The 12845-nt window shown below is 39.4% G+C and overlaps 1 protein-coding gene and 1 long non-coding RNA gene across 2 annotated transcripts in view; both read right to left on the bottom strand.

Moving 5' to 3' along the window:
• The window catches only part of WASL (WASP like actin nucleation promoting factor), a 63693-nt gene extending 51156 nt beyond the window's left edge, over nt 1–12537 (bottom strand). The window contains exon 1 of the mRNA XM_040472083.1: nt 12291–12537. Coding sequence (XP_040328017.1) covers nt 12291–12407 — 117 coding nt within the window. The 5' untranslated portion in view covers nt 12408–12537. The remainder of the gene's footprint in view (nt 1–12290) is intronic.
• LOC121028404 (uncharacterized) lies at nt 5884–9910 on the bottom strand. Its single transcript, XR_005789216.1, has 2 exons — nt 7067–9910; nt 5884–6834 (listed from the first exon to the last, which is right to left on the bottom strand). It is a non-coding gene; the product is annotated as an uncharacterized LOC121028404 (long non-coding RNA).
• Nucleotides 12538–12845: the final 308 nt, after the last annotated feature.

Raw genomic sequence — 12845 nt, 5'->3', positions numbered from 1 at the left:
TTTAAGCAAACTCTACACCCAACATGGGCTCGAACTCACAATCCTGAGACCAAGAGTCACATGTTCTTCTGACTGAGCCAGCCACGTGCCCCCACATCAAAATCTTTCTTTAAATATTTATTTTTGAGAAAGAGAGAGAGAGAAAGAGAGAGGGCGGGAGAAAGGGAGAGAGACGAGACAGAGGATTGAAGGCAGCCTGCTTGCTAATAGCACAGAGCCCTATGCAAGGCCAAACCCATGAACCGCAAGATCATGACCATGACCTGAGGTCAGACCCTTAACCGAATGAGCCACCCAGGAGCCCCTCAATATTAAAATCCTAATGAAATATTTTAATTTTTTTTTTTTGTACCAAGTCTTAGAAACAGAGTGTGCATCTCACATTTACTGCACATCTCGATTTGAACTAATGACACTTCAAGTGCTCAACAGACACATGTGGCTAATGGTTACCAGGTTCCATTATGGGACAATGCACTGTATTTTTAATGGGAAAGAAAAGTCATTTTTAAAATAATAAGTCACTTGACTGCTATCAGAGATCTTTTTCCAAAATCTAACACCTGAATATTACATAATACTTTTGAGTTATTCAGTTTCCTCGCATTCTGCGGAAAAATTGTTTTTAGAAATGAACAGGTTGGTCTGAGCTCAAAGAAGAAAGAGATACAACAATATAAGAATTAAATAAAAATGTAGCACTAACAGAACCTTCCAGGATATAGGTGGGTGTATGTATGCATAAAGCCAATTCCCTGATTTCCATATTTTCTAATAGTGAATTCCTGATGGTGAAATTGAATAAATATTAACTGATTAGCTATATACTATCAGCATTATTTTCAGGTCTTTCAATGTGAAATTAAGATCATTCTGAGTATGTTTAATCAAATAAAGAATTACAATAACTTATGCTTCTCAAACTTCTCTAAGTTCTCCTCAAAAATAATAAAAAGACCATAATCATTAGATGCATCAAACTTAGGCTTGAAAAATTAAGGATTCGGGGCCCCTGGGTGGCACAGTCGGTTGAGTGTCCGACTTCAGCCAGGTCACGATCTCGCGGTCTGTGAGTTCCAGCCCCGCGTCAGGCTCTGGGCTGATGGCTCAGAGCCTGGAGCCTGTTTCCGATTCTGTGTCTCCCTCTTTCTCTGCCCCTCCCCCGTTCATGCTCTGTCTCTCTCTGTCCCAAAAATAAATAAATGTTTAAAAAAAAAAAAAAGAAAAATTAAGGATTCATTCAGAATGATTTCAAATAAACCTAAGAATTCTTATTGGAGGAATTTCCTCCCTCTACTGGAGGTAAGAATTGCATCAAACTTCTCTTCAAAAAACCACACAAACAAGAAGAGAATGGTGTAAAATATTTAAAGTGCTAAAAGAGAAATGCACCAATCTACAATTCTGTATCCAGCATAATTATCCTCGAAAGTGGAAAAGTATTTTTTAAGACAAACAGAAATTGAGAGAATTTGTTCCTACTAGACAAGTAGTCTACTTGCAAGAAGTGCTAAAAATTCCTTAAGGTGAAGCAAATGATATAGGTCATTTGAATATACTTGAAAGAAAAAAGTTTTAGAGAAGGAATAAATGAAGGTTAAATAAAATCTTTTATTTTTCTTCTTTTTTTAATGTTTATTTATTTGTGTGTGTGTGTGTGAGACAGAGAGACAGAGACAGACAGACAGACAGACAGAGCATGAGTGGGAGAGGGGCAGAGAGAGCAGGGGACACAGAATCCAAAGCAGGCTCCAGGTTCTGAGCTGTCAGCATGGAGTCCGATGCAGGGCTTGAGCCCACAAATAGCGAGATCATGACCTGAGCCAAAGGCAGACGCTCGACCAACTGAGCCACCACGGTGCCCCTATTTATCTTCTTTATAAATGCTTTAATAGATAACAGCAACAATGTATTCAGTGATTATGGCTTATAGATCAGTGAAATGAATGACAGCAACATTATAAGGAATGACATAGAAGAACTGGGAGTTTTATGTTATAAAGTACTTCTACCACCCACGAGGCAATATAGTGTTACTGGAAACTGAACTTTGATTGATTATAAACATAGATTGCACAATGGAGGAAAACCACTAAAATTTTTTTTAAGAAGTAAAAACGATTATGTTGAGAGGACAGAAAATAGAATCATATAAAATGCTCAATTAAAACCAGGTGTGCCTGGATGGCTCAGTCGGTCAAGTGTCCAATTTCGGCTCTGGTCATGATCTCATGGTTCATGGGTCAAGCCTCACATCGGGCTCTGTGCTGACAGCTCAGAGCCTGAAGCCTGCTTTGGATTTTGTATCTCCCTCTTTCACTGCTCTCCCCTCTCAAAGATACACATTAAAAAAAGAAAAAAGACAGATAAAGAAAGGGGGAAAAAAGGAACAAAGAACAAGGGCAACAAACAGAAAATTAACAATATAGTAGATATTAATCTAATTATATCAATAATTACTTTAAATGTAAATGGTCTAAATATCCCAATTAAAAGACAGAGACTATCAGAATGGATTTAAAAAAAAGAGCCAAGTACATGCTGTTTACAAAAAGAAATTTTTTTTTTAATTATAAAGACACAGGCAATTAAAAGTAAAGGGATAGAGAAAAATATACTATGCTAACCTTAAATAAAAGAAAGCTATATTAATATTGGGCAAAGTGTGTTTCAGAGCAAGGAAAATTATCAGGTATAAGAGGGACATTATATAATGATAAGGAGACCATGTCCATAGGGAGATATAACAATACTTAATATGTTGCATTTAATAACAGAGCATGAAAATATGTGAGGCCAAAGCTGATAAAACTGCAAGGAGACATAGATGAATCCACTATTTAAGCTGGAGGTTTCAACTTTTAAACATAAAAGTACTAAGAAAACTGAGTAAATATTTTTGTAATTCTAAGCTAGCACATTATTAAATAAAAACTCGATATAACAGAAAGACTATTATATTTAACTTTACAAAACTTTAAAACCCCTGCAATGACCAGGAATACCAAATATGCTTTGTCAAAAGATAAATGACGAACTGCCAAAAAAATACTGTAATATACAATTACCATCTCTAAAGAATTCTTCAAATCACTAAGAAAAAACCCAATAGAAAAAGATTGTCTAAATACAAAGAACAAACAATTCACAGAAGAAATATCTATAAACAGACATAAAAAGATGTTTAACTTCGGGGCGCCTGGGTGGCGCAGTCGGTTAAGCGTCCGACTTCAGCCAGGTCACGATCTCGCGATCCGTGAGTTTGAGCCCCGCGTCGGGCTCTGGGCTGATGGCTCAGAGCCTGGAGCCTGTTTCCGATTCTGTGTCTCTCTCTCTCTCTGCCCCTCCCCCGTTCATGCTCTGTCTCTCTCTGTCCCAAAAATAAATAAACGTTGAAAAAAAATTAAAAAAAAAAAAAAAAGATGTTTAACTTCACCAAAAACTACAAACCAAACAGATATATATATATATTTTTGGACCCGTGAATCTGTCAAAATGAAAATTAGTTTTAAATCCTAGTGTTGATGAGAATATATGGAGTTTAGAAACAACTGCTTTAGAAAACAATTCAGCAGTATTTATTAACATTCTTAATGCTCATGCCCTCTGACATCATTTCTTAAGTATTCAATAGAATGACTTCAAAAGGATACATAAAAATATGTATTTGAATGTTCATTGTATGTTTAGAAACATATATGTTTCTAAAGGCAAAAACTTGGAGAGAAAAAAAATACCTATTGCTCTGGGCTGAATTATGTCTACCTAAAAGATATGTTGAGGAGTTCCTGGGTGGCACAGTTGGTTAAGCGTCTGACCTCGGCTCAGGTCATGATCTCACAGTTGGCGGTTCGAGCCCCACGTTGGGCTCTGTGCTGACAGCTCGGAGCCTGCAGCCTGCTTCAGATTCTGTGTCTCCCTCTTTGTCTGCCTCTCCCTCCACTTTCTCTCTCTCAAAAATAAACAAACATTAAAATATATATATATATATACATATATATGTTTTAACACTTATATCTATGAATATGACCTTACTTGAAAAGAGGATCTTTACAAATGTAACCAAGTTAAGATGAGGTCATTAGGATTGACATTAATCCAATGACTGGTATTCTTATAAGAGAAGACACAGGTAAAGAACACCATGTGATTACATATGTAGAGATTAGAGTCGTGAGTAAAGCCAAGAAACATCAAGGATTGCCAGCAATGCCAGAAGCTAGGACAGAGGCATGGGATGAAGTCTCTCAGTGCCTCCAGGAGGAACCAACTCTGCTGACACCTTGATTTCAGAATGCTAACCTCCTAAGTGAGCAAGAATAAATTTTGCTTTTTTTAAGCCATGCAGTTTGTGATACTTTGTTATGGCAGCCCCAGAAAACTAATACACCCATCAACAGAGATTAGTAAGTTACAAGAAACTCACAAAATAGAGGATGCAGTAATAAAAAGTATGCAACAGATATAAATGGGCATGGAAACATATGAAATATATATTAATAAACGTGAAAAAGTTAAGTTTCAGAACAGCATGTACAATACGAATTTTATGATAAAGAAAACATACCTCTCTGCCTCCAACTCCTCAATGAAACCCATCCTTCTCACGTGCCGGCCAAGGCAAATATGGGTTAGACTACTTCCCTCTGCAATCTTGACCTGCACTGACACCTTCACGGACTGAATTCACTCCCAAGGCCTCAATAATCAACACTCTGCAAAGGATTCCAAAAGCTCTACTCCTACAATCTCTACTATCTTGCTATTACCATCAGGAGGTTCTGTTGTCATCTGGAATTCACACAGCCAACTGAATATTGCCATTTTTTCCTTCACAACATTGCCATTATATAACCTCGGGATGGCAACTAGAGGTCATTCATCTATGTGAACCTGGACTGACTGGTAGTGGCTACCCGCACGATGCACTGCGTATTCAGGGACTGCATCTGGACACAGCAGAAGAAGTGCTATCGGCAACAGGTAGTGTCCACCATGTGCACAAAGACCATGTTACTATCCCTCATAACCCTTTTTTTGTTCTAGATGCTGCTACCATTCCGGTTCCTTAGCCAGGCCAGGTCAGCTGAGAGAATGAAGAAGATGTTTAGTAAACTTTAAACTCTTACTTAATTATTCTCATTATGAATGTAATTTCTAATTTTCCCCATCTCTAGATCCTTCCTATCTTGATACTTTTTTAATGAAAAATCTTTTTTTGCCTCTTTACTAGTAACTTAAGGACTAAATTTTAACCTCTAAGTCTGAAGTTCAAAGTCTTCCAAAATCTGGCCTCAATTTACCCTTCAAACTTATCATTATGTTCTGAAACAAATACTATTCTCATTTCTAGCCAAGCCAGTCTATTCAATGTTTCCTAACACTCCATGCCAATTTTCTACTCTAAACGTACATGTTTCCCTCTACTTGAACTCACGTGGTTCCTTGCTCCTGACAAATTGTATACCATTTAAGGTCCTCATGTTCAAGGCCCACAATGATGCAGCAAATGCCACAGTGATATATCTATCTTTCCTATTATTAATTTTTTATTATATGCTGGCTAGTGAAACATATCTTTTTATGCAAGATTTTTGTCCTCCCCAGCTACTTAGTAAACAACATAGTTGTAAGAACTGAATCTTCCTACTCCCTCCATGTATTTGAAGATACTGGGGGAGTGTTAGCATCTCAATAAATCCTCAATACTTGACGATGATATTTCATTAATAAAAACAGTGGAAATTTGGATTTCTGATTAGCTTTATGTGTTGCATACAAATCAATTAGCTCCTTTACTATAATGAAAATTTCTCAAGTATTTAGGTATCCTCTGATATTTTTATGGCAACATAAATTCACCATAGTGGAGGGAGAATTTCACTTAAATTTTTTTATTTTGGAACCAAAGACATGATAAATACACAATTTCACCTCTATTTTAATACTTAAAAATACTACATAGTTTTAGCTTCTCCAAATCTAATATAAGGGTTTAACTGTAAAATGAAACTTGAAAAACATTTCACTGTCCAAAGATTACTGTGTGCTTGGCTTATGATAATTTCTGATCTCATATCATCTTTAACAGCAGTTTATATTCCTAGATGTCTTTCATATTTCCATTTTGTTTCAATTTATCTGGTATTTAATGAGTTCTCCTTTTACAAAGACATATTTCTATACTAAATCTTCAGGACAAGTTAAAAATAAGTTTAAAAAATCACTATAGCAGAGGAACCCCTGAGTCAAGGATACTGAGAAACTAAGTAAACTATCAGAAAGCCATAGTAATTGAACTATGAAGTTACTACACATCTTTCAATTGATTCTATTTTCTAAAGGGTTTTTTTCTAAAAACGCCTCTTCAACATTACTCTACACCCAATTATTTGGTCTCTTTAAAAAAGGGTCACAATTCCGACATAACACATAAACTGCAAAGTGAAATTAACATTGTCTAAATAATCTCACTCTCCTATATTGATATTATAGTCACTAATCCTCCACTAATTTTATAATACTGACAGATACAATAGATAGAAACAGGATATATTTCTGTTATACTATATATACGAACAGAGTTAAGTATACTAAACGTTTCCTAATTACTAAACAATACTTAACCACTTAAAAATATTAGATTGTTCAGTCACACACCAATTAAGAGTTGTATTTACAGTTAACGATATATCTTACTGTGGACAAGAATGTATGAACTTGTTTTGCTTCCCATCTTTACAGTGAAAGTGACCTCTATACTAATGCTGGGTTCTATAAAGTCCTAAAGAGACTAATTTATAATGAAGCCCAACTCGATCTACTCTTTTAAACCTCAACTTTGGGGGCGCCTGGGTGGCTCAGTCGGTTAAGCGCCCGACTTCGGCTCAGGTCACGATCTCACGGTCCCTGAGTTCGAGCCCCGCGTCGGGCTCTGGGCTGATGGCTCAGAGCCTGGAGCCTGTTTCCGATTCTGTGCCTCCCTCTCTCTCTGCCCCTCCCCCGTTCATGCTCTGTCTCTCTCTGTCTCAAAAATAAATAAACGTTAAAAAAAAAAAATTTAAACCTCAACTTTGAATCAGTCTGTAAAATAACCAAGTTAGTTCACTATAACTGTTAAATATAACACTTAAACTAAAAACGTTTTAAAAATCTTTACACCATTTTTTCACATGCTTCTCCAAACAGCCAGAACACTCTACATACATTATAGCATTATTCTCTGAAACCCTTAAGCAAGCCCATCTTACAAATCTAAACACTAAGGCTCTTACTGGTTGAGAAATTTCCCTATATTATAAGCTAAGAATAACAAGAAATAAGGGATTTATAGCCCAGATATGCTGTATTCTTCTAAATCTCCTCCTATACTTATAGTCTACCAGACAAGACACTTTTATACTCACCTTTTTCCTCTATACAAGGTTGCCCTTTCAGTTTTGCATATTCCAAATCCCAAATGTTAACCTTTTTTCTCTTTCCATACTCAAGGTGAAATACATTCTCGGCCCTAACTTCCCAGCAATGCTGTCTTAACTCAGGCCTTCATCAAAACAATGATCCATCTAGGCACCTCTCCCTGTAAACCTATTTAAGAATTTAGAACAGAAACAAAGTAACAGTTGGACAGCTACTCTTACCACCTATATTAGTTCAGCAGCTGACTTAAACCACATTGTTCTTATAAAGGAAGATTTAAATCCAGATAAAACTTGCATCAGAAATTGAAGATTTTAACAACGTGATCAAGCAATGAGAAATGCTGAATCAGCTCGTAGGGAATAAATGAGTTAGCAACTATAATTAATAAGTATTCAGTGATCTGTATGCTAGATATTATAAAAATCATAGAAGACACGTAGGTATAAGGTCTAATCTTCCATAATTATATATAGGGTGAGAAAATAAGAAATCTAATGAAAGAATATAAGTAGGTTAAAACAAGTGCTCAGGAATCAAAAGAAATAAAGATTAAAGATGGTTAATAAAAATGGTTTTTTATGCACCACTAAATCTTGAAATAAACAAACTCGTTGAATGTGTCAGAGAAAAGCATCAGTCAACATTACCAACTTAATCCATTTGGACCACAGATGGTTGTAGAAAGGTAGTATGAGGTTTTATTTTTCCCAATCCTTAATTTCTTATTCAGCACTATATATATTAAACTCCACTTGGCAAGATGGCATATACTCTAGAGAAAGTAAGCTAAATCGCAGTACATGAAAAACAACAAAACTAACTACAAAACAAGACCTGATCTTGTTTTTAACTCTTCTTAACTGTTTTAAGAAAATACTACCAACTAATGAACTGCATCAGAACTATTTAGGTAAAAGTATATAACATATATTGACATATCACATATAACTCAAATGAAACCTCAACTTTCACAAAATCTATTTTTTAAACTGTGGCAAAATAGATTTACTTAAGATTCACTTCTTCCATGAAACCAATCACCAATCTAGAGTTTAATATACAGACATATTTCCATTTAGTGAAGTATGTATGTTTCTGCATCCTTTTTCTGCTGGTGGTTACACCTGTCTTTAACCCAATTCTCATCCCTCACCTGCTATATCTAAGGGGAATGAAATCCTACTAGAGACTTTTTAAATGTCCTGGAATTCCCACCAGCAATGCCTTAATTCAGGTCCTCATCATATCTTATGTGGACTGCTGTAAATATACCTACCTGATCTCCTTTGTCTCCACTGTTACTACCTTCAATCTGCCTTCTTTGGTGCTTTCACCTTTCTCCCAAACTTTCTAAAAGTCGTATCTGATCTTGTGGTTCCCCCACTAACTAGTGCAATACTTCCTCAACTGTATCTCTCTTACATCTATGAAATACACACTGATATCTTAACAGGTTAGAGAAAATCTGTAGTAAAACAACAACAAAAAAACCCAACTTCGTTTTAATTTAATCTTAACTCACAAAATATACATCCAAGATTGAAGGGAAACATATTAACATGTCAAATGTGTTTCAGGAATACCCTATCAGAAAACAGTAAACTTCAGCAGTGAGTCTCAAACTGTGATATAGGTTAAAGTCTCCTGTTGACCTTACTAAAAATAGAAATGCCCGAGTTCCACCTCAGGCCTACTGAATATTACCTAGAGATTCGACCTAGCAGTATTTGTAATCTCCACAATATTTCTAATGCATACCTAAGTTTGAGAACCTAGGCAGAAACTCTCCTTGCTCCATAACAAACTATTAGTAGGTCCCAACTTTCCAAGCTGTTTCATTCCTCTCATCCACCTGGGAGTTACCTACCAATCTTAAATATTCAGGTATCACCCATTCTAAAAAACTTTCACTCATCCGCTCTCCCACTATTCTCTTTTAATCTCCTAAACTTTTACAAAAAATAATAACATCCATATATTTATGTATGGTCCTTCTAATCCACAAAACTACTCCATAAGACAGAATCCCTATCTTAGAAATAAGAAAAACAATTCTACCACAGGGAGTTAAAAACAAGAATTAAAAAAACAAAAACAAAAACTTGTTGTAAGTGACCATCTGAGTTTGAACTCTGGTGTGCTGACTACAAAGCCAAGACATTTTCCATTGAGACATGCAGCCTCCTATACATCACTCTGAAGTATTGACTTACTCATCAGCTTACACATTTGTTTCCCTTTTTAGACATAGTAAGCTCCTTGAGGGCAGGCATCAACCCTGATCTTGACCTCAACGTTTAGTTACTCAATATACACGTGTTGAGTCACAGAAGGAATGCAGCTCCTCCAGAACTGGGACTATAACTGCTGTTTCATTTCTTGAATTCTTAGTTAGAGCTCTAAATACACTTCTTCCCTAACAAATTTGGTCTGACTTTTGACTTTTTCTTTTTATAAGACAATGTATTTCACTATTATTTTAAACTACAAAAAGCCACACAGTGGGCAAAGAGGAAAAAAAGGATTGTTCAAAAAACAATCGTTCTGGGGCACCTGGGTGGCTCAGTCGGTTAAGCGCCCGACTTCGGCTCAGGTCATGATCTCCTGTTTCATGAGTTCAAGCCCCACATCGGGCTCTGTGCTGACAGCTCAGAGCCTGGAGCCTGTTTCGGATTCTGTGTCTCCCACGCTCTCTGCCCCTCCCTCCCATGCTTGTGCTCTCTGTCTCTCAAAAAATAAATAAATGTTAAAAAAAAATTTTTTTTAAAAACAATCTTTCTTACTTTACTCTCAAAGAACTGGAGACTTCAAATATTAATCTTCACAAAAAATTTCATACCACAAGAGCAGGCCACTAAAGAGTGTGATTCTAAATGACAGAAATTCAAAAGGTAAAGGTGACTAGTAAGAGACAACATAAAGATATTGGGCACTGAATACGGACAGTGTATTCAGCAATCCACTTAAGCTAACCAGAAAGAAAGCTCTCTTTCTCAATCACAGTATTCTTTCAGATCTTTCACTTTGAAACGAGGAAACATTACAGGTAAGCATAAAGCAATCAGTCGGTGTACTCACGTTTAAATGTAATGTCCTTCCTGCCTAAAGTTCATGTGTCTGGTATGTCAAACAATACAACTACTTCCTTTCTGACACAGATTTCATAGCAAATGTAAATTGGCAAAATTTAAAATTTTTCATTTGCAAATAATGTAACATTTGAAAACCTGGAGATTCTCATAAATCAAAAATATACAAAAATTGGTGCTGCTTTAAGAATCTTACACTCTAATTTTATCAGGTTTTGGTGGGTAAAAAAAGTGATAATTCCTTTAGCACCACTTTTTGAAACAAATCAGTAACAAGGGAAGAAACCATTCTAAAACAACATGATGTAGTGGAAAGCACAAGAGACTAGGCATCAGGAGTCCTGGTTTCTAGTTTTGGTTACATTCCTAAATTGCTGTGTGACTTAGGGTTCACTGGCTCCGTTTTCTCATTTGTTTAAAAGGGGGGGGGGGGGGCTTGGTTATCTTTAAAGTTGTTTCTCAAAACATTGATATTAAGCCAGTCGTCTTATTTCATTCTTATCAGTAAAATGTAAAACACATTTGAATTAAATGTAATAGTTCAATCTCCAACAGGATACAAAAGGTTGATTCCTATGAAGTTAACAATTAACTCATAGGGTAACTTTCCAGAAATTGTCCAATCCTAACCTCTTAAACAAGCAGGTGTAGCCCAGTTGGGCAGATTTAACACTGCTAACAACAGTTGTGACTTTGCACTGCTCTGCTGACATTTCAGTCGGCGCTCCCGGGTTCCTGTGGCACATGCTGTGCAGGTGCTAACACGCAAAGAGGGGAGAAAGGAACCCCAACAGCGTTTCAACAAAATCAGCCAGGGTCCAACCCAGCCACCGCAGTCAGATGCAGCCTGACAAGGCCTACACCACAGAGCAGAACCTCCCCACCCCCAGAAGTGCCAGCAGCCAATGTAATGAATGCTTCCGTCAACAACACACATTCCCCTTCCCACAGCAGAACTGCTTGCTCCCAACCAGCCATCTGGGGTTGGAACAGGCCGCACAGCACCAACCTAAGAATCACTCTCAGGCCCCAAAAGGCCAAGAACTACTAGAGATTGCGGTTCCCCTGCGCATGGTTGTGGGGAGAACAGCACCTCCTCCCACCAATGCAAAAAAAAAAAAAAAAAAAAAAAAATCAGTGGGGAGGAGAGCAGAAACCAGGCCTGGTCGAGATTGCTGGAGAAATAAACGCTGTTTCTCTGCAATAGGGAGCAGTAGCATTTCCTGCTCTCATTCAGAACCGATGCACTAGACTTCACTCCCTCCTGAGATCCTAAACGGGTATTAAAAACCACATTCCGGTCCACTTCATTCATATTTGGGCTTCATTCCTCGACCTACTCACTCCTGAAACCTCTGCCATTGTGAAAGGAGGGGGGCGCCCCGCCCCAGGGGGAGGGGGAGGGGGGGGAGCGGGGGGCGGTACAGAGGCCCGGTTTTTAAGATCGAGGAGCTTGTGCAAGAATAAAATCCCCTTGTGGCCTGAGAGCAAAGTTTGAACCAGTAGCTAGGGCGCAGACCTGGGCCCGGCCAGGCAGGGTTCCAGGGCAGGCCTGCAGAGGTGACACTTCCCAGCTCACGGGCAACTTCGGGAGGCGGTGTCCGGCCGCCCCGGCCGGCACTGCCCAACACCCGGGGAGCCGGGCTGGCTGGAGGCCTGGCCGGGAGCCGGACCCTCCCCGCGCCGCTCCCGCCTTCTTCCCCACTCCCACTTCCCGGCCCACAAGCCCGGGCCCGAGAGGTAACGTCAGGGGTGGCGACGCGGGTCTCGGCCACTGACCACACATTTCTTGCCGAGGAAAGTGAAGAGAGACTCGTTCTCCTGCGGGGTGAGCAGCAAGGACCCCACATTGGTGACCCTCCGCGGTGGAGGCGGCTGCTGCTGGCCGGAGCTCATGGTTTCGCCGGCTGGGTTGCGAGTCCAGGGCCGTCTCCGGAGAGTAGGCGAGTGCTCTTTCCCCTCTCGGTGACAGGGGCGGGAGGAGGGGAATCAGAGGCGCAGCATCTCGCAGCTCCTCGGGCGCGGGGAGGAGGAGGAGGCCACGGGGAGGAGGAGGCCACGGGAAGGAGGAGCCAACGGCAGGCCGCACAGAGAAAGGGAAGCTCCCAGCTCCCGCCCGGCGAGGCTTTGGCCGGATGGTCGTTGTCCTCGTACTCCGGCGACTGCGCTAAACTCCCAACTCCTCCTCCAATCCTTCTTCGGCGGCGGCAGCGGCGGCGGCGGTGGCAGCCGCACAATCCAACATGGCAGCGGGGGCGGACGAGACCACAGGACGCAGGACGCGGGGGAGCGCGCCGGAAACGCGCGGCTGCGGGCCGGGCCCCGGAGGAGCTC

This window comes from Herpailurus yagouaroundi, unplaced genomic scaffold (assembly GCF_014898765.1).
Source record: "Herpailurus yagouaroundi ecotype Mexico unplaced genomic scaffold, PumYag 100, whole genome shotgun sequence".
NCBI classification, from domain to species: Eukaryota; Metazoa; Chordata; class Mammalia; order Carnivora; family Felidae; genus Herpailurus; species Herpailurus yagouaroundi.
Note: the sequence above shows the minus strand (reverse complement) of the source record. Positions and strands in the feature narration are given on the sequence as shown.